Source organism: Candoia aspera, chromosome 1, assembly GCF_035149785.1.
Source record: "Candoia aspera isolate rCanAsp1 chromosome 1, rCanAsp1.hap2, whole genome shotgun sequence".
NCBI lineage: Eukaryota > Metazoa > Chordata > Lepidosauria > Squamata > Boidae > Candoia > Candoia aspera.
In genome coordinates this window covers 3,458,078-3,480,988 of record NC_086153.1, presented here as the reverse complement: position 1 = coordinate 3,480,988, position 22,911 = coordinate 3,458,078, and the positions used below count along the sequence as shown (strand labels likewise).

Genomic DNA, 22,911 nt, shown 5'->3' with positions numbered 1-22,911 from the left:
CAACGTCTTCAGTGCCACTTCAAGTTCAAGAAAACAACAAGGCTCAGAGAGCACCAAGGACTCCACAAAACACGTAGTTGTTAAGCGAAATACATGGTCCCCCATGGATTTTGCTTGCCAAAAGCCAGCCGGGGAGGTCGAAAATGGCAATCATGTGACCATAGGATGCTGTGACAGTCATAAATGCCAACCAGGTGCCAAGTGCCCAAATGGCAATCACGTGAGTGCTGGGATGCTGTGATGGTCGGAAGTGTGAGGACCAGTCGCGAATCCAAACCATCACTAAACAAATGGTTGTTAAGCAAGGACTACCTGTAACAATCTAGTATAGGTCTTAAGTGAATATATAAGTAATTACGGTATACCTGACTGGCTGGGATGACATGCAAGTTTACTGCCTATACCCAGGATTCCAGTTTTTGCAGGAACCACCATACCCTGAAAGAGACAGACGTATCAAAACTCTTTTTATAGGGTATTTTTATTCCACAGATCTCACATTTGACAAGCAGTGCAATTCTCAGCAGCAGTTTTTCGTCCCCAGCTGGCCTCTAAATCAGGTTTAGTGTGTGTGTGTGTGTGTCTTCTTTGAGCTAGCTGTATTGTTTGTAAATCTTGAGTTTGATGGAACACGTACTAATGCTTGGGGGAGGGTGGGGGAGAAAGAAAAGGCTGAGATGGGCATGGGGGTCAAAAAAGTCATGATGGCAGCTGTAACCGTGCAATCAAGGCCCTGCCCTCTTTACAGTCAGGCTGGGGATATGCCACATTGAATCAATGCCCCCCACCCCCCGAAATGTGGCATTGTCTGCCCACTCAAAGTTCAAGCTACATTTAGCCAAGTGGAATGTAGATTTGCTGGAATTATCAAGGGTCTGGAAAAAGAACCTCCGTTCTAACATGCAGGCCTGGGCAGGTCGAGGTCTCAACTGCAGCCAGTTTGGGTAATTTCCTGGCCATGGTTCAACAATCTGGGGCCTTCTCGGCTGAATGCAAAAAGGAAGCATGCAAAACGCCAGCAAGCCGAGAGACGTAGCCACAATCGGGTCTGGTGGGGGGCCCGTGTTGCGTTAGCTGGAACACGCACGGACCCCCAATGCGAAATGCCGCAGGACCCAGAAGAGGCAGAAGAAGTCCAGGAGGAGACAGGAAGCAAGCACCGAAAAGAAAGGAATCAGGCAATACCATGAAGGTGGGATCTACTCTTCCTGCTTGCCAGGCCAGTGGGAACCGAGCGTCAGCAGATCCCTGTGAGTTACGCCGAAGGCTTGGCAAGGTTGTGTTCGGCAAACCACTCGTGGCTTTTATCGGCCGCCATTGCCTGTGTGGAAGAAAAAGGAAAAAACGGTTGGATGATGGCCAAGCCGGATTCTAGAGAAGAGCAGGTCAGTCGATGAATACAACCGAGCCCAAAGAGATTGAGTTTGGATGGAATTAGTGCAGAGCAGTGTTTCTCAGCTGTGGCCACTTTGAGATGCCTGGACTTCAACTCCCAGAATTCCCCAGCCAGGGGAATTCTGGGAGTTGAAGTCCAGGCATCTCAAAGTGGCCACAGCTGAGAAACACTGGTTTAGAGAGTTTTGACAGTAATGTACAGGTAGTCCTTGCTTAACAACCGTTTGTTTAACAAAGGCCCGAAGTTATGATGGCTTCAGAAAAAGTGCTTTTCAGCCTGTACTCACGTGGCTGTTGTGAACCATCGCACCACCCCCCTGCAGTCATATGATCACATTTTGGGCCCTTGGCAGCCAGCTCACATTTACAACCAGTTGCGGCGTCCTGCGGTCACGTGATCGCAATTTGCAACCTTTTCTGCCGGTTTCCAGCAAAAAACGTCCATTGGGGAAGCTGGACTTGCTTAACGACCACGGTGATTTGCTTAATGTCCATTGCAAAAATAGTCATAAAATTGGGTCCGGTCACTGGGTGGGTCACTTAACAACCACACCGCTTAACAACCAATTTTCTGGTCCCTATTATGGCTGTTAAGTAAGGACCTGTACAATCACAATTCCTGATTTTTGCCCAGGTTTATAGATCTCACAGGGCAAAATTTATATCTGTTTACCGGATGCTGAGATTCTGGATGTCGAAAGAGCCACTGCCCGGGCTGAGGATTCAAGAATTAGCTGGTTTAACCGTCTCGGCGTTACCATCTTTGCACAGAGCCTGGGAGCTGTTAGAAAACTAGGATGTTTCGGCATAGTTAGAAGCTTAGTGTTTCCAGGTTCCTTCCAGGAAGTCACAACAATCCCTGCTCTCTTCTGGAGATCTGAGTTTATTAGAAACATTGAAGGGGAGACACCAACTCACCCCATCCAAGACCTTCTCGCCATTTGGGTCCACCTTGGAAAGTTCCCGGAAGGCCTCGTCCCCAACGAAGCATATTTCATGGCCGTCCTACGTGAAATTGAAGAGGGAGGTGAAAGCAATCCCAAAGGAGGCGGCTGCCATTGGGCAGCGTAGTTGTTACCCAACAAGAAGCAGAGCAGATGATCATTACAAATTTGTTTTGCGTATACAGGTAGTCTTTGACTTAGACCACAATTGGGTCCAGAATTTCCATCATAAGTCGTTGCGGTCGTAAGTCGAGTCATGTGACCGGACTCTGATTTTATGACCATTTTTACGGCAGTTGTTAAGCGAATCCAGCTTCCCCAATGGGCATTTTTTGCCGGAAAACAGCAAAAACGTCACAAAATGCGACCACGTGACCGCAGGACGCTGCAACGGGTCGTAAATGTGACCCAGTTGCCAAGCACCTGAAATGCGATCATGTGACCATGGGGGTGTGCACGCGATGTTTTGCGATGCTCAGAAGTGCTTTACAGGCCATAAGGCACCCATTCCATTGTAACTTCAGACTGTCATTAAACGAACAGTCGTAAGTCGAGGACTACCTGTATAGGTCTTTGCGACTATCCCGAACTTGGAAGAAAACAAGGAATTTTCATCTCAGGCTATTTGTGGGGGGGTGGGGGCAAGGAAGGAAGAGTCAGGCACAGATCTGGGGCACGTCCAGAAGAGTGAGGGCAGATTGATTCATTCAATTTTTATCCCTCCTTTCATTTTTTTGGAAAAGTGAAGGCTGTGTACATGTGTAAGGATCCAGTTCTCTTCTCTAGAACATCTTTAGGCAAAGCCTAAAGGCCCAGAGAGTTCTTTAATATCGCCATGATTCTGGCACAAAAGAGCGCGAAGGTTAGCAAGAGATTCAATTATCAGAAATTCCAGAAAGAGACTCAGTGGAAGATCAAGAAGAACGTCGCCGCACGAAGGGCGATTCAGCCCCGGCAGCAGCTCCCCAGAGGGAGCGATGGGCTTCCTCTTGGCAGGCATTTTTCAGTCAGAGGCCAAAAACCTAACCAGGCAAGGCTCAAATTACGGGACTCCAGCACGGAACAAGGGGGTTGGACTAGATGATCTCCCACAACCCCGCCAGTTCCATGATTCTACCCATACTAGGGCTAGCTTTACGATTAATGCAATTTTTAAAATCCTGAAGCTGCAGAGAGAGACGTTTCTGGCTTTGCACTGGACTCCTGAGTTAGCCAGCAGAATGGATGGTCAGCTGGCCCAGGACACACACACACAACCTCTCCTTAATGGAATTCACTTCCACAAAACGTGTCGCGGACCCTAAAATCTCTCTCGAAGAAGTAACCAAATTGGGGGAGAATGCCGTCTGCCACCCGGGGTCTGAGCCATAATTACTTCATGGGGCCTTCACATGTTCAGGGGCAGCCTGTCCCTGAAAGACGGGGACTGGGAAAAAACGGAGCTCTGCTCGCAACCCAGTAAGATTCTGGTTTACGCATAAGAGGGTCATTTGTAAAGGGCACTCACAGGATCGGCCAAGATAACAACTTGCACTGTTGCCTTGCCGGGTGTGTCCAGGCTCACAAGTGGCGTCAAAATCTTCTGCTTCTCCTTTGTCATTAAGGCTTCAATATGAGGTAACTTGGCAAATGCGAGAAATAGGATCCAAGCAGGAAGAGGGAAAAAAAGGGGTGGGAGGTGAGAGAGAAGGCCAAATAGAAGATGTGCACTGTCATCTGCTGCAAAGAACCACCCTCCCCTCCTGGGAAAGTATTTTAAAAACATCTGTCTATATACTACCAAAACTCTCCTGTCTGTTTGATGCTTTGTAACCTTTAACTGGGCAAAACAGTGCGTCCCAGGGCAACAGTTTTTGAGCCAAGCTACCTCAAATGGGCTAACTTACAGAATATGTCCAAAATAGAGGACTCAATGACTCCTGTGGAATAGAAATTTGGCAAAGTCTATAAAACACAACCTAAAAATTACCATAAAGCATTTTATGACATAATACGACATGTCATAAAACATTTCCTGTGGTTAGCTCCTGCTGTTTGACTGAGCTGTACCGTTCAACATGGGCTACTTTCAAGGCAGGTACATCTCCCCCTGAATTTTTAAGAATTTTCCCAGTACATTAGAAGCTGTGCCATTGTTGAAGGCACTGAGGCATCTGGTAAGGAAATATCTCTGAAAGGATGACCCAACAGGTCATGGGTTGCCTAGTTTCTTATAATCCTCAACCCCTTCCTCAGGCCAGCTTTGTACTATAAACATAACTGATGCCAACCCAACCCCCCCCCAAAATTGCAAAATGCGTTTCCTGATGGATTCCTAATGAAATCCGGGCAAGGAAAAGGAAGGGGGAAACTTTTTTGCATTTCACATGGCCTGCTTTGTTGAGAAATGTGCGCCTGCATTAGACATCATTGAAGAAAAGGTGATAAACTTCCCAATGAGGTTTTCACCTCCTGCCATGATTCTCACAAGTAACAAAGGATTTTATGGCAGAAAGCATTTCAGGAAAGGTTTTAAACATTTATCTTCATAGATTCCAAAGCAGTCTCCGAGAAAATTGGGAAACAGCATGACAGATAATGCCAAACCTCAAAATCCTCATTTCAGATGACAAAACTTCCCTGAGCAAATGGTCAATAAGACAATGGAAATCTTACGAAGCAAAATGACCCTTTTCCTGCTGTTTCTTCAGTGATGGACTGAGACATGTTCCCAGACATGGAACATTATACATGTTTTTCCATTGGTTTCCTTGTGATTTTCCCCCCTAAAAAATCCATTACAAAATGCATATACATCTTCTCCAATTCCAGCTAGGCTCACCAATGGAAAAATTGTGCTATTTTGTCCTGGCCAATGTAAAGTTGCATTGTTGATGGAATCGAGTCTAGATTAAAGGGGTGCAGGATATGGCATTAGATCTGCTTCCCATGCCCCATTGAGATGTGGGCATTTGTCTATACCAGTGTTTCTCAACCTGGGCAACTTTTATGCTGTGTGGACTTCAACTCCCAGAATTCCCCCAGCCAGCCATGGCTGGCTGGGGGAATTCTGGGAGTTGAAGTCCACACAGCTTAAAAGTTGCCCAGGTTGAGAAACACTGGTCTATACAGTCATCACAGCTTGGGCCTGATTCAATGACACTCAGTTAACCATGGCTATAGAATCTACAGTTTCGAGCCAATCTAAAGCTGAAAAGCCACGGCGCCTGAGTGTGATGTAAAACAGGCAGGGGCTCCAATCACAGAGTCACAGCCACTATCTTGATTTTTTTACTTGCGGATGGCCTTTGCTGGAGACGAAATGCTTTAGTTAATCTTGGAGGCTTCCGTCTATAGCTGGCGTTCCAAGATAAAATGGACCCTCCCTCCCACTCTAAATCCACCACAGCCAGCTAAATTGTGCACCGGGCTTGGGGCATGCCCCCCGCCCAGGGGTCTCACCTCTTCCTTCGGGCAAGAGAAGGCAATTCGTCCAAAGGCTGTACTGTGGTCCACCGCACGGCCAATGCCCTGCAGCTCCAGTTTACACTAAAAGGGGGGGGGGAAACAGCCGGGTTTGCAAAAAAGCCACACAAAATGACGCCAGTCAGTTTTCATGCAGCTCCCAATCTGGGACAGGATGCAAAAACTTCCTTGTAAATTTTGGTGGACGTCTACAGTCTCAATCTAGTCTGCCTTCTGATCGAAAGCAGCTCTCCGATGGCCTTAAAGGGCGAGGTCTTTTTCCACCATCTGTTAACTGAGTGTTTCCCTAGGAGGTGGACCTGAGGCTTTCTGCACGCAAAGACGCTGCATTACATTCGCTGTGTGAATGGGCTGGACTAAGCATCATCCTCCCTCCTGTCCATAAAGGCACCTGACAAAGAGGTGCAGAGAGGGCTTTCTTCCTGACCGTGTGCAATTTGATTTTGACGCAACATGCTGCTGATCCCAACTGATTTTAGTGTATTCAGTAAAACAACAAGCGATGGTGCAAGGTGAATCCGGGTCTTGGCTAAGTTCACACAACAACACGCTTGGTCAGGGGTGGTCCTCAAGGTGTGGTCCTAAAAGTCAAGGTGATGGCTGCGATGCTGTGATTGAGGCTTTGCCTGTTCTTTAGGTGTGCTGATGTGATGGAATGTGAGGGTGGCCTTGGAAGACAGGGAGAAGAGACGCTGGCTAGGGAATGATTGGATAAAAGAGAAAGGAGCCCACAACAGAGTAACGGCCAGAGAAAGAAAGTTAGAAAGGGCCCGCCCTAATCTCTGGCAGTAAGTCGAAGGGTGGGAGATTTGTACTTCAGACTTGCAAGAGTGATGTCAGCCCCCCCAGGTAAACCAGACAGGAAACACGACGAGATGAGCTAATTCTACTTTATTGTAAGGCTACATGGACAGAATCTTGCAAGTCTGAAGTACAGATCTCCCGCCCTCTCTATTTACTGCCAGAGTGATTAGGGCGGGCCCTAAGTTTCTTTCTCCAGCCGATACTCTGCCGCAGGCTCCTTTCTCTTTTATCTGATCATTTCCTAAGCGGCATCTCTTCCCTCCATCTTCCAAGGTCACCCTCACATTCTATCACAGTTGCACATAAAACACACATAAGTGCCCAATGCCCATAAAAAACAGGTGGAGCTTTGATTGCAGCATCATGGCTGCCACCTTGACTTTTTCTAACCATATGCTGTGGATATCCCTGTGCTTGGCTAAAAGGCAGTTTGCTTGATTGGAGCTTCATCCAGAGAGAGAGCAGCTTCCTGCCTTGGTCTACACCAAGGTAGTGACTAAAAGCAAACCTAAAGAACCCTTTCTGACATGCATAATCCGGAAGCCGCATGGAACCTCTCTCAGCCTGAATTCACACAACACGCTAGCTAGGCTAGAGCAGTTGGATAGATTGTGTTTCAGCTAACCCAGCCGTTCTCTTCACAACTTGTGTGCCCCAGTCCTCCTCAAGCTAAGCCACGATACAGCTTGCAAGGTGCAACACAGCCTCTGAGAACGTCAGCCTCACCTGGTTGTTGGCGTAGCCAAGCAGAGCTTTCTGCTTGCCTTCGTCCTTCTCAAACACTTTCATGCCCAGCAACTTGGACCAGTAATCCACGGATTTCGGCAGGCTGGACACAGCCAGAGTCACCTTGAGCACCGGATCTGGAGGATAACACCAACGTAGGATGGGCTTGAGGGCAGAGTTTGGTGGGGGAGGGTAAGGAGAGCTGGGGGCCACTTGCCCATTCATTGGAATGGACCAGAGACTCACTCTGCCACGTTCTGACTCCTGCATGGCTCAACGAGAGGCCTTCCCACAGCAACAAAGCACATCCTGACTAGCAGTCGACCCCACCCTTTCCCCTCACCTTCTGATTTGCTCTCACGGACTTTCTCATGACCGGCCTATCATTTTCCCTGAATCTAGGCCACAGAGCATCATCAGATGCGCAAGCGAGGTGCCTGCAGCCTCATTGTTCTATCTGCTCCTTACCTTCTTTGGGTTGCTCTTTGTCTTCCAGGAAGAACTTATATCCTCCTGGGGCTTCTGTTTCATAGACACCTGCTGAGATCTCCTTCAGTGGCCACTGCAGTTTTCTGGCATTGTGCACAGCCTGGCTAGATGTCACAGTCATCCCCTGATATAGCCAGGGAAAAAAAATACAGGTATAATAATCACAATAGTACATGGAGATACAGAAGCGCCTTTCCCCTTTGACTCACACATTGTATTTGCAACTGAGCACGAGGAGGCACTATGCAGATGGTCCTTGTTTTGTGACAACTGGGACCAGCAACTTGGTCACTAAGTGGAAAATCAGGTGACTGCATCTGTGCTAACAATTTTACTTAAGCTTTCCTTTTTCCCCACTTCCCCGTCCTTTGGAATGCTTACCCTGACGCTGGGATAATTAGCAAGAAAGGAATTAATGTTCATGTTTATTTTCATTGGAGAGGAAGGGATTGCAAGAGAGTAAGCAAGTGCACAATGGGGAATGCACATGGAAAGGCATGCCTAGCAACACCAGCCCCCTAGGAGGTAAACAAAAGCCTTTAGGGTGAAACTGATTAGAGTCTTGTCAATTTCAGGCAGCAGCTGCCAGTTAAGGTCACAGAGCCCAGCTTGTTAACTTGCAGCTAGCACCTTTTGGGGAAAGCAGCTCAGGAAGAGATGCTTGTTTAAGCAATCTCTCTGTGGTGGTGAGGGGGGTAGGGACTGGGTCAGGCAAGGACAACTTGTAGTAACTGACTGTAATAGTGAACACACGACACCGAGAGAAAGAGAGAGACAGAGTTGCAAAGGTTGTAAATGCCCGCCTTGGTCGCAGAGTTATTTTTCAGCACTGTCATACTTCAAATGCTTGCTGCACAAGGCAGTCAGTAAGCAAGGTCTACCTGTATAACCAGTTTCATCCCGTAGTGGGACTCATCAGGCACAAGTAGCCTCCGTTTATTAGACGTTAACATACAACCCTTGGAATTTGAACCACAAGGGGAAAAAAAAATAAAGGAAGGAATTTCTTCATACTATCCGTCGTGCTCCTTTTTGTTCAAATTCCACATTATGGAGTCAAACCTATCACAAAGCAATACTGGGAATGAGGCTTACCAGAAAATCATTGCCAAGGTGGTAACTCCCCACACCATAATTGTAAGTTAGCTCTGCAACGAAGTGATCATCCTCCGGACCATAGCCCACCATAGTTTTACTCCATTTGCCATCATAGGGGCTAGAAACATATCCACTTTAGTTTGTTTACAGGAACAGCATCACAGAAAAACATCTCCATTATTCTCCTTTCCCTTTCTGTCCTTACTCAGGTCAATGGGATGGTTGGTTTAGTGACAATGAATAAAGAGCCTTCCTTTGTATGGTAAAAGTCTCAAATTCGTTCCATAGCATCTTTTTGTTAAGATTAGGGTGAGAACAAACATAACTCTGAGATTCTGAAGAGCCACTCCTAACCAAAGAATACTGAAATGAGCCAGTTTTTTCTTTATCCTGAAACGGGACAGATTTTTTTTTATTCCTTTTAGCTTCCCACACAACTTCCTAGCTCCGATAGATAGATAGATAGATAGATAGATAGATAGATAGATAGATAGATAGGGCTCATTTCCTCATCCAGTCCCTTCCCTGATTAAAGCTGTTTTTCTTGCTGGCTCTAGTGCCTTACATAGTTTGCAAATATTCTATAGAAACTCAGAGTATGGTAGCTATACAGATTCACAGCCAATACCTGAGATACATAATAAAAGGTATTTCTCGGACTCTTTGCCAACTTATCTATTGGCATTAAAAAAATCAGATCAAGTCAAACTGTAACGAAGCAGTAAACATTCTAAATTCCATTTCTGACAATGTGCAACAACAGCCCAATAAAAATAGAGTACAGCAGCTAAGAGAACCCAAAGCTAATACAGGAGGTAAAATTACATAATTGCTGGAGGGCTGCAAATATAAGGTGACAAAATCTATGTGGAAGGAAGACAGCAAGCAAGTTCTGCCTTGCTACCTATGTCGTTCCCTGCACATTCCTTGCTCTGAGACAGCACAGCATGGAAATATTCCAGTCCAGACAGCTCCTGTGATAAATCCACATACCCATTGCACGAGGCCTTGCAGCCTTCTTCAAATTCTTCATGCCTTAGGACCTGTTGGTTCAAGCCCACGTTAAACTGGTCAGTATTCAGGTTGCTTGCACAAAGAAAGCAACAGGCAGTCTTTCTTGAAATCGATTGATTTATAAAACGTATTTCTATCCTGCTGCAGTCCAAACAACACCCAGCGGCTCACATAGAAAAAGTACAATATGCAACACCCCCAGTACAAAACCAAAAACCAATTAGCACTATGACAATACAAAAAAATTAAAAAGTGGCAACATCAAATCAAGGAAAGGAAACGCCAGTTCTTTCAGTGAAGGTAAAAGGTATAGCTAGAGATATCTAAGTCCGCAGATGCATCTTAACTTCCTAGGAGTACTCAACACCAAAAGGTCTTATTTAAGGATTGCATCTAAGTGGGAAGGGCCTCAGGATTATAGATGTAGCATTTTATAGTAGTTTTGCTGTAAATGTACACATACCATGGGGTACACTGACTTCCTTACATTTAGGAATTGTCACTGTTGTTAGTTAAATTTTTGTTGGTCGTTGATGTCAGTTGCGGATACCCATCCGTTGTTACCCTTCTCAATCCTTGACCCTTTTTAACGTTTAGGTTCTTTGTATGCAGGTGCTGCCTCCTTGTTCCTTTAGATCAGCCTCGACAACTTGGCGATGTATGGACTTCAACTCCCAGAATTCCCCAGCCAGCATGCTGGCTGGGGAATTCTGGGAAATGAAGTCCACACAACTTAAAGTTGCCAAGGTTGAGGAACACCACTAGGTTGTTATTTTTATTTATATATGTGTGTGCGTGTGAGAAATTTTCACATATACTGTATATCAGCTTCTCAAGTTTTATCATCTTTTAGCATCTGAAACACCGGCTTTAGAGGTACCCTTTTGCATTGATCCCTAACGTCACAAAACACAGACCTGTTCCGTGCAGCGATGAAGACGCTGAGCTAGAAACCAGGAGACCGTGAGTTCTAGTCCCTTCCTGGGTATGAAAGCACTCTGAGTGACTCTGGGCCAAGCCCGCTCTCTCAGCCCAACCCAACTCACAGGGTGGTTATTGTGGAGAAAATAGGAGTAGGGGCATTAGGTACCCCATTCTTGAGCTGTAGAAATTAAGGCAGGCTATAAATCTAATCATCAATTAAAGATGCAACCAAATTTGTGTGAGGCTTGATAGCAAGGGTCTGGTAGCCCCTTTTCCAACCAACGAACGCTGTTAAAAGGCCATTTTTTAATTTGAAAGGCACAGGGTTTTTGTTTTAATTGTTAGCTGCTGAGAGTCATGTATACGAGGTGGGCGGCCACATGAATTTATTAAATAAATAAGTTTGCGCGAGCGACAGCTCAGTTTATTTGATGAACTGAGCTGCGGTTCACAGAAGTTTCCAAATCTGGTATTTGGAAAAGGGGCCACCAGACCGATTGCCGCAAAACCATTAGGAACCCTTCTTCCAAAAGGACGATGAAGTGGACAAAATAAGAACAAACTATAGTTTAAATGCTATGTTAGTCTAGCCACTGCACTGCAACTGGTGGAGCGAGCTGCAACTCATGAAAGCGTCTGCCTTTTTATTAAATTTATTACTCAGGAAAAGGGCAACCAGATTCCTTTTGATTTTTCCCCCCATCATAGACTAACACAGCTCTCCTCTTGCAAGGTCTACAACACTGTTTTTCAGCCTTGGCAACGTGAAGATGTGTGGACTTCAACTCCCAGCATTTCCCAGTATTAGGCATGTTCCCCGCCTTTATTATTTTTATAAGTAACTCAAGGCAGGGAACATACCTAATACTCCTTCCTGCTCCTATTTTCCCCACAACAATTTACCCCAAAAGGCATCTTCCACCTATTTAAAACAAATTAAGTCTCTTTTTCGTCCATTTCTACAAGTATGCTATAGTTTTAACTGTTCTGCTTCGAATTCATTCATTTTATTGTTAACATATTCCATGTATTTAAGAATGGTGTTAAAGATATGTTAGGTCCCACATTCAGTCCCTGGAAGCCCTAAGTGGAATTCCAGCGATTCATTTTTTTTCAATGTTCCATTTTCTTACATTGTTGTTTGAGTTAGTTCTACTTAGTCTGTAGAACTCAAAGCAGCTAAATGGAATTACAAATAAAATCTACACTTAAATCCCCAAAAGCCGATGTATTAGTACATACGGACAAGAGGCTACGGTCTTTCTTAGTGCATACAAAATAATTTAAATTTAAATCTTTAAACTTAAAAGACCGATTGGCGAAGGCAAACGACACTCCCTAAGGCAGCTTGAGTGCAAGAGGTTGCCGTAGCACATTGGCCGCTCTAGGGGCACCTCATCTCCGTGGTCTTCGGCTTCAGACCACGCGTAGCAGTGACGTCACCTCTTATGGTTAGGGGGGGCCCCCGCGCTTTCTCGGGCCTCTTCCAAAGGGCCCACAGCCTCCTCCCACAGCTCCACTTACGCGCATGCCCAGTAGCTCTCGGTAGAAACGGATGGTCTGAGCTCGGTCGCCGACTTTGAAGACAAAGTGTAACGCGCGTCTTGCTTTCATTTTCTTCTCTCAAAAAAAAAAAACCGCGAAGGCAATGGGCTCCTGGATTCTAAGCTATTTTATTGCGTTGTGGACTGGCGCCGCGTGATGACGTCACAGGCAGAACATGGCCGGGAGCCGTCTCCCATGGGAGCTCGGCCTGTCGCTGCGGTAAATCCCTCTTTCCAAAGATAATCACAGCCAATAGGAGCTGCTCTTTCTAACCAGAAGTTCCGGCTGTGTCTGTGCCACTCTATATCATTGCCCCTATGGCTAGGCAGAACTATCTTATTCTGGTCGAGGCCACTATCGGCCACCTTGGCATCGAAATCTCGCGAGGCTATCTCTAACTCTCACAGCTGTGCCCACTTCCGCCCGCAAGCAAGATGGCGGCCCTGTGCAGGCGTGCGTGGACTCCCCTGCTCTTGATGCCGGGTCGGATTAGCGTTGGGAGCCGCCGCGGCGTCCGCGGTCTAAGAAGGAAACCTCTCCGCGTGCTGCCCTCGGTCGCGCAGGCGCAGGAGCAGCAGCGGATCGTCCCCAGCAAGGTTAAGGCCAGTTACCTCCCAAAACCGCCCGCTCAGGAGCGCCAGCCGGAACCGGAACCCAAAGAGGCAGAGCTGCGCTACGAGCGGGCCCAACCCAACGAGAAGAGGCTGAGGTAACTTCATTCGCGCGGAGCATTCTGGGCGCTGTAGTGCGGGCTGCTGGGGGAGGTAGGAGAAAGGGAAGGAACAAACCACAACTCCCAGCGTCCTTCGGGGCAAAAGAGGGGCGTGAGCTCTTGCAGTGTTTTCTGGGAGTTGTAGTTTTGAAGGGGAATTGCAGAAAAAGCTATACAGATAGTCCTCGCTTAACAGCCACTTGTTTAGTGATGGTTTGGACTTATGACAGTGCCGGAAAAAAATAACTTGCAACCGGTTATGACAGTTGCATCGTCCCCGAGGTCACATGATCATGATTTGGGAGCTTGGCAACCGGTTCACATTTATGACCGTCACAGCATCCTGCGGTCATATGATGGGGACCTGTGTGATTTGGTTAATGACCATGTGGTTCACTTAATGACCATGGTGATTTGCTTAATGGCTGCCTCAAAAAAGGTTGTGAAATCAGGTTGGATTCGCTTAAAGGCCACTTCAGTTAGCAACCAAAATTCCGGTCCCAATCATGGTCATTTTTAAGTGAGGACTACCTGTAATTTTCTTTCTTTGTTGAAAAATTCACCGGTCACGTTCATTTTCCTCTGTTCATTTCCCTTTTTCCCATCCTGGTGCTGTAGCTGACGTGTTGGACTCCAACTCCTGATTTCCAGCAATGCCCATCAGTCCCCAGCCAGCAGCACCAGTGATGTGGGACTACACCCTTACTGGCCTGTAACGATGGGGATTGTAGTCCATTGTATCAGGAGCGAACCGTCTGAAAAAGGCCCATTTACTTCTTTATTCAGTTATGTGTTACCCTGAATTCCATTTCTGTGAAAAATTTTGGAGTGAAAACAAGCCATGTATGTGCAGTTGGTTGACCATGGTTTAAATGCATCCACCCCAGATCAGGCCAAAATCAGAAAAGAAGTCACTCTCGCAAAGCATTCCAGGATTGCCAGTAAGGAGGAAAACCTATTTCATGTATATTTCCTAGGCAGATGCAAACTGTAGGTGGTGTGCGGTGGTTAAGATGTTGGATTTGGATCAGGGTTCAAGTCTGCTAGGTAGCTACTTTGCAGGAAATGCCATTCCTCTTCCTCCCCCTCCTCTTGGCCTTTGGGGTCTGGGGCTTGCAGCCTCCAGAGAACCCCCAGACCCCAGCGGCCAAGAATGGCTTCCCCGCCTTTGCAGGTGGAAAATGAACAGAACATTTCTAAACCCTAAAAAAAAAAAGGATTTTTTTTTAATATAAAGGGAAAAATGGTGATCGGTGTCCCCAGGGTGGAAAAATATGGTCTCATCCCCTTTGAATGTCATTCCACTCACTCATCTCTTCCTTGACCTTTTTAAAGTGCCAGAGGCTGAACCAAAAGTGGGGGGTGTCTGGGGGAGGTAAAAAAACTCAAGATGACAACTGCAGTGCATGTAAAAAGGAGTGAGGCGTTGGTTACAGCTGCCAGCTTGACTTTTTTGACTGCCCCCCTCCCGCAACTGGACAACTGGTACCCTCTAAACTTCTTAGATGTTATGAGTACTGATGGTGGACAGGAGGGGGACCCTATCCAGGGGGGAAAATGCATGCGCAGTTTAGAAGCTTTGAATCTCCCTTTGAAGAAACTCAGAGCAGACCCGCCTTGAATTTCTGAGTTTAATCTGTGAGGGTTTTCCCTTGGCCTTTCAGTTTAGCAGGATTCTGTCTAGCTGAGTAAAACAATAAACACCAGAGACTTAACCAACTGTCTCAGTGTGGTTCTTCGCTCCAAGACAGGGCATTAGATTTCATCTCCTGAACAGGAAAACCATTGGCAGGGGATTGCGAGAGTGAGTGTAAAACCTTTAGGGAGCATTGTGGTGTACACTGTGGAATCATGCTCTGCTTTAAGCCTCTAAATGTCAGTCCCTTGAGATAAGCCAGGTCAGGAAATGGACATCACAGGGATTCCAGGAAGGCTACTTTATTGTAATAGGGTATGATACCAGAATCTTGAAAGCCTGCCAGAGTCCGCCCCCCTCTTTATATCAGAGAATCAAGTGGGGATTATGTTGAGTTTTTCTCATGCCTTCCCCTTTTCCAGGGCTGAGTTGTCCTTTATTTTCCCTTAATAGTTCCTGCATGCTTTCCCCATAGTTGTCTCCACATACCTTTGCACTGTGATGCTATAAGACATGTGGACTTCAACTCCCAGAATTCCCCAGCAAGCATGCATGGGGAATTCTGAGAGTTGAAGTCCACACGTCTTAAAATTGCCACGGTTGAGAAACACTGATGTATTCTCAACCGTGGCAACTTTAAGACACGTGGACTTCAGCTCCCAGAATTCCCCATGCATGCTTGCTGGGGAATTCTGGGAGTTGAAGTCCACGTGTCTTAAAGTTGCCACAGTTGCGAAAAGCTGCTCTACATTGAATGAAATCCATATTAATTGAGAAAATGTGAGACATTTCTGAAAGTCTCCCAAGACGGTTAGTTCCTCTGACTGAGAACTAACCTACAAGCTTGCTTCCTTTCCCCTCTGCTAAAACCTACGTTCAGCCTTTTCCACAGCTCGACTTCTGTCTTACCACTTGAGGAGGGCAATGGTTTGAGCCACTGAATCTTAAGAATGACCCCAGGGAAGTGGGTGTAATCTTTGCATAAGAGCTGGCCACCATCCAAGCTCTGAGTGGGTCTTGTAGTGGTCAGGATGGAATCCGAAATATGACTTCCATGGGCTTAGAAAAGGAGATGCAAAGCAGACAATCGCTATGAGTCTCCCAGCCCAGCACCTTGACTATTCTTCTGAGGTTGGCAAATTAATCAGTGCTCCCCTGCAGCCAGGCTGGTGCCAACTGTCTGATTTGGGGTGGTGTCCCCTACTTGCCCCTGCCCTTCTTTGTTGATACCTTTGTTTTACAGCCTTCCCCTCCAGGGGCACTTTCACAGACCCCCTTTTTCCCAACAGCAAATTGGTGACACTTGCCAAGTCAAGGGCGTTTCGTGAGAAGCATGGGAAAATTCTCCTGGAAGGCCGGAGGCTCATTACCGACGCTCTGGAAGCAGGGGCCATTCCCCAGATGATCTTCTTTAGCATGATGGAGAACCTGAAGCTGCTGCCGGCAGCCAAGCTCAAAGGGGCCACCCTCGTCAAAGTGAAATTCAGTGACATCAAGATCTGGTCGGACGTCGTCACGCCACAGGGGTTGATAGGTAAGTCCCACGAGGAATCAGAGAGCTGCGATGGAAGGGGTTTGTCCCCAGGTTAGCAGCCTGGCTGAGTAGGATCTCACGGGAACCGCCTCTGAGAAGAGTCTCTTGGGCCTTGCTCGGTTTTTTCCTTTGTTGAGCAATCCATCTGCTCTTTTCAAAGCGTGGATATAAATCACTTTGCAGCTGGCTGCTTTCCAGGAGTTAAAGCTAGGAGCTGCAGTCTTGGGAAACCCTCTTAAAAATTCTTGCAGACACCTCACACCTTCTCAGCTCCCTCCTTTGTGTTTTTGCCTCCAGGCTGGTCCAGAGGCCCTCTGGCTAAGGACTACGGAGCCACTCTGGATTAGCTAACTGGGGGATTCTGGCAGAACGAAGCTGGGTGGGTGGATCCTGGCCTGACACGGAGAAAGCAGCTTGTGGCTTTTAGGGAGATTGTGTGCCCTTAACTCTTGTTTTGGCGTTGCAAGGACGTTTCTGAACTCTTGGGGGTGCTGGAGAGAAGGATTGGAAGCCATTCCGCCCCATCCCTCTGCCTTGCTGGGGTCCCCCTCAAGCTGAGGCCATGGGTGGAAAAGGTGCAGCAGGTGTCAATCCTCGATCAGTTCAGTCAGAGAAGAGGGATCGGAAGGCCTGCAGAGAATGCAAAGTCAGGACAATCTGCTTTTCCCCAGCCAGCCCCGGCAGGCAGCGCGGCCCCAGTAGATGAGGAACCGAGCTCAGCGCCCCACGAGTCGCGATCGCGTCCCGAAAGAAAGGCTGTTTCATGTCCCAAAAGCCCTCCCTCGTTAGAAAGAAAGTTGGCGCATTCCTGTTTCTCTTTTAGACTTGTATTCTATTGGCCTTATATTTTGCATTATGTGTCTTAATTATATCTTGAAAAATTAATAATAATTTAAAAAATGGGAAGTGGAATTGGGCAGCAGCGTCTCTGGGTGCAGCAGGCCGGCTGGGAGAGGATTGCAGAGCAGGAGAGAAATGGTGGGAAACGGGGCCCACCCGCAGCGTGGGAGAGCGGAGAAAGAGCGATTGCGAAGCATCCTGCGATCTTGGTAAGGCGTCCTTAGCCCAGAAATAAGACTGGGAAAGCCTTGAACTGATGCTATGAGGTTAAAGCTTACCCACCCTCCTGGTGTTCCCCCTTCCTTCCTCCTCCTCCTCTTCCTTGCTTCTTTCCTCTGTTGTGGCCAAAAGCCTGGCTCACCCAAAGCGCCCACATCGCTTTGAAGACACATGTTCATCAAGCACGCAAAGCGCAACCAGGGCACATCAGGCTCCCCGCAAAGCATTGGCAGCAAAAGTAAAGCCGCAGCTCCTGCACCTTCGGCCCACCCCGTTTCAAGGACCAGGCAAATTAAAAGGCAGAGCCAGTGGAGATTACAGCATGACCCTGGAATGTTTTTGATAAACCCAACTGGCTGACCTTGTTCTTTCTCACTTCTTACTAAGTCAGCGTGGCAGCTATACAGGTAGTCCTCACTTAACGACCACAATGGGGACTGGAATTTCAGTCGCTAAGCAAAGTGGTCATTAAGTGAACCCAACCTTTTATGGCAGTCGTTAAGTGAATCACCATAGGCGTTAAGCGAACCACGTGGTTGTTAAATGAATCGCGTGGTTCCCCATTGATTTTGCTTGCCAGAAGCTGGCCGGGAAGGTCGAAAATGGTGATTGCGTGACGGTGGGATGCTGCAACGATCCTAAATGCGAACTGTTCACCAGGTGCCCGAATCATGATCATGTGACTATGGGGACGGTGCAATGGTCATAATTGTGAGGACCAGTTGTAAGTCAGGGTTACTGCCGTCGTAAGCCCGAACTGTCGCTAAATGAATGGTCATTAAGCGAGGACTACCTGTACATAGAACTCCCTCCTTCTCTTTTCCCATAACAACAGCCCTGTGAAGTAGGCTGGGCTGAGAGAGGGTAATTGAGCATCTGCAGCTGGGAGAGGACCAAGGCCTGCTTCTCCCCTCTCCTGGCTTCCTCTTCCCCTCCTAGCCGAGACTTCTGGTCACCCTTTGCATCTCTCACTTTCCCACAGGCATTTTCGCCATGCCCCATCACTCCAAAATGATGTACCCAGAAGTCCCGCCGGAGCACGTCCTGCCCCTCACGCTGATCTGCGACAATGTTCGGGACCCCGGGAACCTGGGCACCATCCTGAGGTCAGCGGCTGGGGCCGGCTGCGGCAGCGTGCTGCTCGTAAAAGGTGGGGAGCGGCCGCTGGGCACGGTGGGGAAGAGGCTGGCTGGATTTTGACCGGGCGTCCCCTCCGTGGGGAAGGCAGAGTGGGGAGGGGTGGATCTCCTCTCGCAAAAGTCTGGCCTCTGCCTGGCAATTTCAGGGGGGGCTCTAGTCCGCGTGCAAAGGAGTTGAGGATCTAGCAAGCTGAGTGTGGGCGGGAGTCCTGATCTGCGTGATTTCCGTACCCTCCCATTTTGAAAGAGGGAGAAAGGATGTCTTACTTCTGTGCGCCTTCTCTGAAGAGGAACGGGGAGGAAGAGCTATCTCAGCAGGCTTCCATGGCTGCATTCAGTCTGGGGGATACCCTAGAGCAGCCTTTCTCAACTTTTTGACCCTGGAGGAACCCTTGAAATATTTTTCAAAATCATTATATTTGCTTCATGGGTAGGTCTGTAGATATGCATTAACGGTGTTCTTAAACTAAAAATAAGGAGTGAAAATTACCTCTTTCATGTGAAGTTGCCCAAATTGGAAATAATTTTTTAAATAAATTGTGATCTCCCAGGGAACCCCCAGTGACCTCTTGTGGAGCCCCTGGTTGGGAACCCCTGGGTTAGGACTAGAGCAGTGTTTCTCAACTTAGCGACTTTAAGATGCGTGGACTTTTTAGAATTCTGGGAGTTGAAGTCCACTCCTCTTAAAGCATGCTGACTGGGGAATTCTGGGAATTGTCCACACATGTTGAAGTTGCCAAGGTTGAGAAGTAATGCTGAGGAACCCACAGTTTAGACAGGGACCCATAGTTCCCTTCTGCTCAGTTTCTTAGCAGCGTGGATTTAGAGGCATGTTCCCTTTGAAATTCAGTCTCGGGTGCACCAACTTTATTTCATCTACTTATTTAAAAGATTTGTATGGCCGCCCATCTTAAAGCACAGCTCTGGCTGGCTCACAACCACAACAAAATTACAAAGCCATGAAACCATCCAAGCGATAAAAGGGAAACTAAAATCCTGGCACCTCAGTCACCCTCCTAGGATGCCCAACAGGCTCCCATTGCTCTACCCCAGCGACTGGGTGAAAAGTCTCTCAAAGGAAGTCGGTGGTCTCTACTGGCTTCTTCCGGTCTGCGTTCTTGTTAACGAGGCAGCCAGCCTGTTGAAACTGTAGCAATGTCTTTGAGAGGGCCTTGACTCGGAGCAGACTCAGGGAGGATTCGCACTGAATGCCCCGAATGCCTTCTCTGTCTCAGTGCCTGCCCTGTGGAACATCACCCCACGCAACATCTGGATGGTCCCAATCTTTTGTTAGCCTTTCACAAGGCATTCAAGACCTGGATGTTTCCTCCAGCATTTGGGCCGGGGAGGTGGAGCGACCCCCATTAGTTCACTTTTTAATTATAATTTTAACACTGAAGTGGAATGTTTTGTTTTTTTAACCTCATGCACTTGGTACATTTTGCTATACAGGTAGTCCTCGCCTTCAACCACAATTGGGACTGGAATTTTCTTTGTAACTACCATTTTTATGGTGGTTGTTAAGCGAATCACCACATCATTAAGCGAATCCAGCTTTCCCAATGGGCGTTTTTTGCCGGAAAATCGCAAGCTAAGTTGTAAAATGTGATCACGTGACCATGATGGTCATAAATGCGAACCAGTTGCCAAGTGCCTGAAACTGGATCATGTGACCGCAGGGGGTGGTGCGACGTTTTGCGACACTGAGACATGCTTTAAGGTCTACTTGTAATGTATTATACACAGTGTTCTTGTTCCTTTGGTTTTAATCTTTGTACGCTGCCTAGAATTATGTTGGTGAAACGGACGGCTACATCACTTACATAAATCAGTGAATAAATTTGGGCTAACATAACTCCATGGCTATGTAGGGATGCCCAGACCAATAAACCAGAAGATGGCCGGATGGGATGGCCAGTTCCTCCAACACGCAAACCGGACACTGTGCTGTTTTAGCCAGGCCTCGTGTGCTGTGTGAATCTAGCTCTGGTGGGTTCTTCATGGGGGTCTCCCCCTGTACCTTCACCCTTTTTCTCCTTCCTTTCTCCAGGCTGTGTGGACGCATGGGAACCCAAAGTGCTTCGGGCGGGGATGGGCGCTCACTTCCGAATCCCCATCGTTTCCAACGTGGAGTGGGAGCTTGTGCCCAACTACCTGCCTGCCGAAGGCTGCGTCCACGTGGCCGACAGCTCCCACAAGGGCCCCCAAGCGCAGGCCGAACGGGCTTCTCCAGCGCAGGCTGCTCACAGCAGCTGGACCCCCAGGCCCTCCAACCGAAGGGGCTGGCCAGCCCCATCCAAGGGTTGCCAGCAGGAGGAGGAAGCAGACTTGCTGCCAGCCCAACCTTACCACAAGCCCTGGATGGATGCTTCCGCAGCCGTAGTGATCGGCGGGGAGACCCACGGGGTGAGCGCCGAAGCCAAAATGCTGGCACGGAGGAGCGGAGGGAAGCAGCTCGCCATCCCAGTGATCCCGGGTGTGGAGAGTTTGAATTCCGCCATGGCTGCCAGTGTTCTCCTCTTCGAGGCCAAGAGACAGTTGCTGGTCAAGGAAGGCAGTGCTTCCGGGCTCCAGTTAAAACTTTGAGGGCTGGAATCTTGACATGAATTCCTCCTTTTTTGGGGGGTGGGGGGAACAAACCGAGTGGTCCCCATTTCAGCATCTGCCCCTTTGAGGCTCCTTGGTTCGAGGGGAGTCAAAAAAGTCAAGATGGCGACTGCAAGTAGGTAATCCAAGCGCTGCCCCTCCCTTTCCTTTTTACATGCGCGGCTTGGATTACACAAACCTGGGTGGCCCACTTGACTTTTTTGACACAGACACCTGTACAGACCCCCACCCCCAAATCGGTCTCCCTCCTTTCCCTCTGGCTAAAGGGGACGGTGTTTGGCAGCCAAGCGAGGGGAGAGGATGGGAAGTGTTAGAAAGGGGGTTGTGCAGTTCTGAGCCAGGCATTTGCACACTTTCTTGCCAAGTGCAAGAAGAGCTTGGGTGAGGTTTCCTAAAGAACATGCAGAAGGACCCTGGTAGCCCCTTTTCCCCCAATGAACTTTATTGAAAGGCTGAAACCTCCATGACACGATGCACCTGATGAAGCAAGCTGCAGCAGGGCCTTTCGGTAAAATTTTTTAGTCGGGGAAGGGGCTCCCAGGCGCCTCCTATTTTTTGCTGTCATAGACCGACACCTCTCTCCTCCTGCAGCGTAATAAACATTCAGCAGCAACCCACTCATCTCGCCTGATTGTACTACTTCAAAGGAAGCAGGATGTTTCAACTGTCCCTCCGTGGTCAAATGGGTTAACTGTGCTCATTCCAGAAGCTGGCGGCTTTTTTTTCCCCACCCTTAGGAGAAGTTTCCCCAAACACAGCCTCTGACCTTTCTTTAGCCGCCAGGTTCGGGTTTTTTTCACCGTCACCTGTTTTTTTAGAACTACCTCCGTCCACTCCTTTTGTCTGGCAATCCGAAGCTGACGAAAATTGTTCCGGGCCACCGAGCTGGCGAGAACGAACGTTCCCGGGCTGCGTCTGCCAACATGCACCAGAGAATCTGGACCCTTCTGGGTCTTTTCTTGCAGGAAAAAAAGTTTACATTGTAGTGCATAGAATTCACGGGCCCCAGCAAAGCACGTGGCGGCTCGCTTCTTCTCTCTGATCCTTTGCCAAAAACCTGGACAGCCTCGCTCGCTGCCGTGCTCCCAAATTTGGCCTTGTTTGTTCAGGAGGGCAGGCCCGCTTTCTACTTTTTAGCACTTTTCCTTGTATTGAACAGCCCTTCCTTTGCCGAACCTCTGACATCTTTCCGTTGTAAGCTTTGGGAAAAAAGCCTTTTGTCCCCCACCCGTTTTCTTTTTGCTCTCAACCTGTGCATTTTAGCGTACTAAACGTCTCCCCAGACATGAGCATCTCTTTCCACTGAAAAGCAATTGTAGAGAGTTGTTCTCCTCTTTGGCTGAGATGGACAAAACCAGAGCTTATTTACGTATCCCTGTGTTCTCTGCAAGCCAGTTTTTATACAGAGGAGGCGCGAAGGGGTGGCTGTTCTCTGCAGCTCGCCAGATCACCTGCCCCATTTGCTGTATGCCGGTTTTCACCTTCTGGGACAGCAGTTTTAAGGGAGGAAGATTTTCTCCTTCCTGTGCTTCCCCTGTGATCCTGTGAACAGTCATTCAGGTGTGTGTGTGTGTGTGTTTTTTTAATATCCAAGCCTTGCCCACAGAAGTCAGCGCTGAAAGTTTAAGAAAAAAATATAATCGAGGCCAACGTAGCTGGGCAAGATCAAAGAACCAAGAACCACCCAGATTTCAGCAAGGGAGCTTGAACGCTCATCTTGGGCTAAGTACCGATGCTTGGAAACCGCAGGAGGTGTTTCCCAGCCTTGTTCCTAGTGAGGGAATTAAGGTGGAGTGACTCTGAATCATCTGAAACACTTC

The 22,911-nt window shown here is 48.0% G+C and overlaps 2 protein-coding genes across 3 annotated transcripts; one reads left to right on the top strand and one right to left on the bottom strand.

Annotated features, from left to right (window-relative positions):
- Positions 1-480: 480 nt before the first annotated feature.
- On the bottom strand, positions 481-12,503 carry GLOD4 (glyoxalase domain containing 4). Of its 2 annotated transcripts, XM_063295647.1 has the most exons (9): positions 12,384-12,503; positions 9,915-9,964; positions 8,919-9,039; positions 7,803-7,947; positions 7,335-7,471; positions 5,781-5,867; positions 3,847-3,960; positions 2,314-2,400; positions 483-1,321 (listed from the first exon to the last, which is right to left on the bottom strand). In XM_063295647.1, the coding sequence occupies exons 1-9, from the start codon at positions 12,471-12,473 to the stop codon at positions 1,256-1,258; spliced, it is 897 nt and encodes a 298-aa protein (XP_063151717.1). In that variant the 5' UTR covers positions 12,474-12,503; the 3' UTR covers positions 483-1,255. The 2 variants fall into 2 exon arrangements, with proteins under 2 accessions (XP_063151726.1, XP_063151717.1); XM_063295656.1 differs by lacking the exon at positions 2,314-2,400 and having other exon boundaries at positions 481-1,321.
- A 329-nt stretch (positions 12,504-12,832) lies between these two features.
- On the top strand, positions 12,833-21,552 carry MRM3 (mitochondrial rRNA methyltransferase 3). Its single transcript, XM_063295635.1, has 4 exons — positions 12,833-13,113; positions 16,042-16,286; positions 18,328-18,495; positions 20,535-21,552. Exons 1-4 carry the CDS (start codon positions 12,839-12,841, stop codon positions 21,068-21,070), a joined length of 1,224 nt encoding a protein of 407 aa, XP_063151705.1. The 5' UTR covers positions 12,833-12,838; the 3' UTR covers positions 21,071-21,552.
- Positions 21,553-22,911: the final 1,359 nt, after the last annotated feature.

Bases quoted from the DNA above. Each gene is read 5' to 3' on its own strand.
- GLOD4 (XM_063295647.1), bottom strand. From the start codon at position 12,473: ATGAAAGCAAGACGCGCGTTACACTTTGTCTTCAAAGTCGGCGACCGA. The intron at 2,401-3,846 runs GTGAGTGCCCTT...AATTTCACGTAG, and splicing joins TTGTTATCTTGGCCGATCCT to GACGGCCATGAAATATGCTT. The intron at 1,322-2,313 runs GTGAGTTGGTGT...TCTTCCACACAG, and splicing joins GCGAGAAGGTCTTGGATGGG to GCAATGGCGGCCGATAAAAG.
- MRM3 (XM_063295635.1), top strand. From the start codon at position 12,839: ATGGCGGCCCTGTGCAGGCGTGCGTGGACTCCCCTGCTCTTGATGCCG. The intron at 13,114-16,041 runs GTAACTTCATTC...TTTTCCCAACAG, and splicing joins CCCAACGAGAAGAGGCTGAG to CAAATTGGTGACACTTGCCA. The intron at 18,496-20,534 runs GTGGGGAGCGGC...TCCTTTCTCCAG, and splicing joins CAGCGTGCTGCTCGTAAAAG to GCTGTGTGGACGCATGGGAA.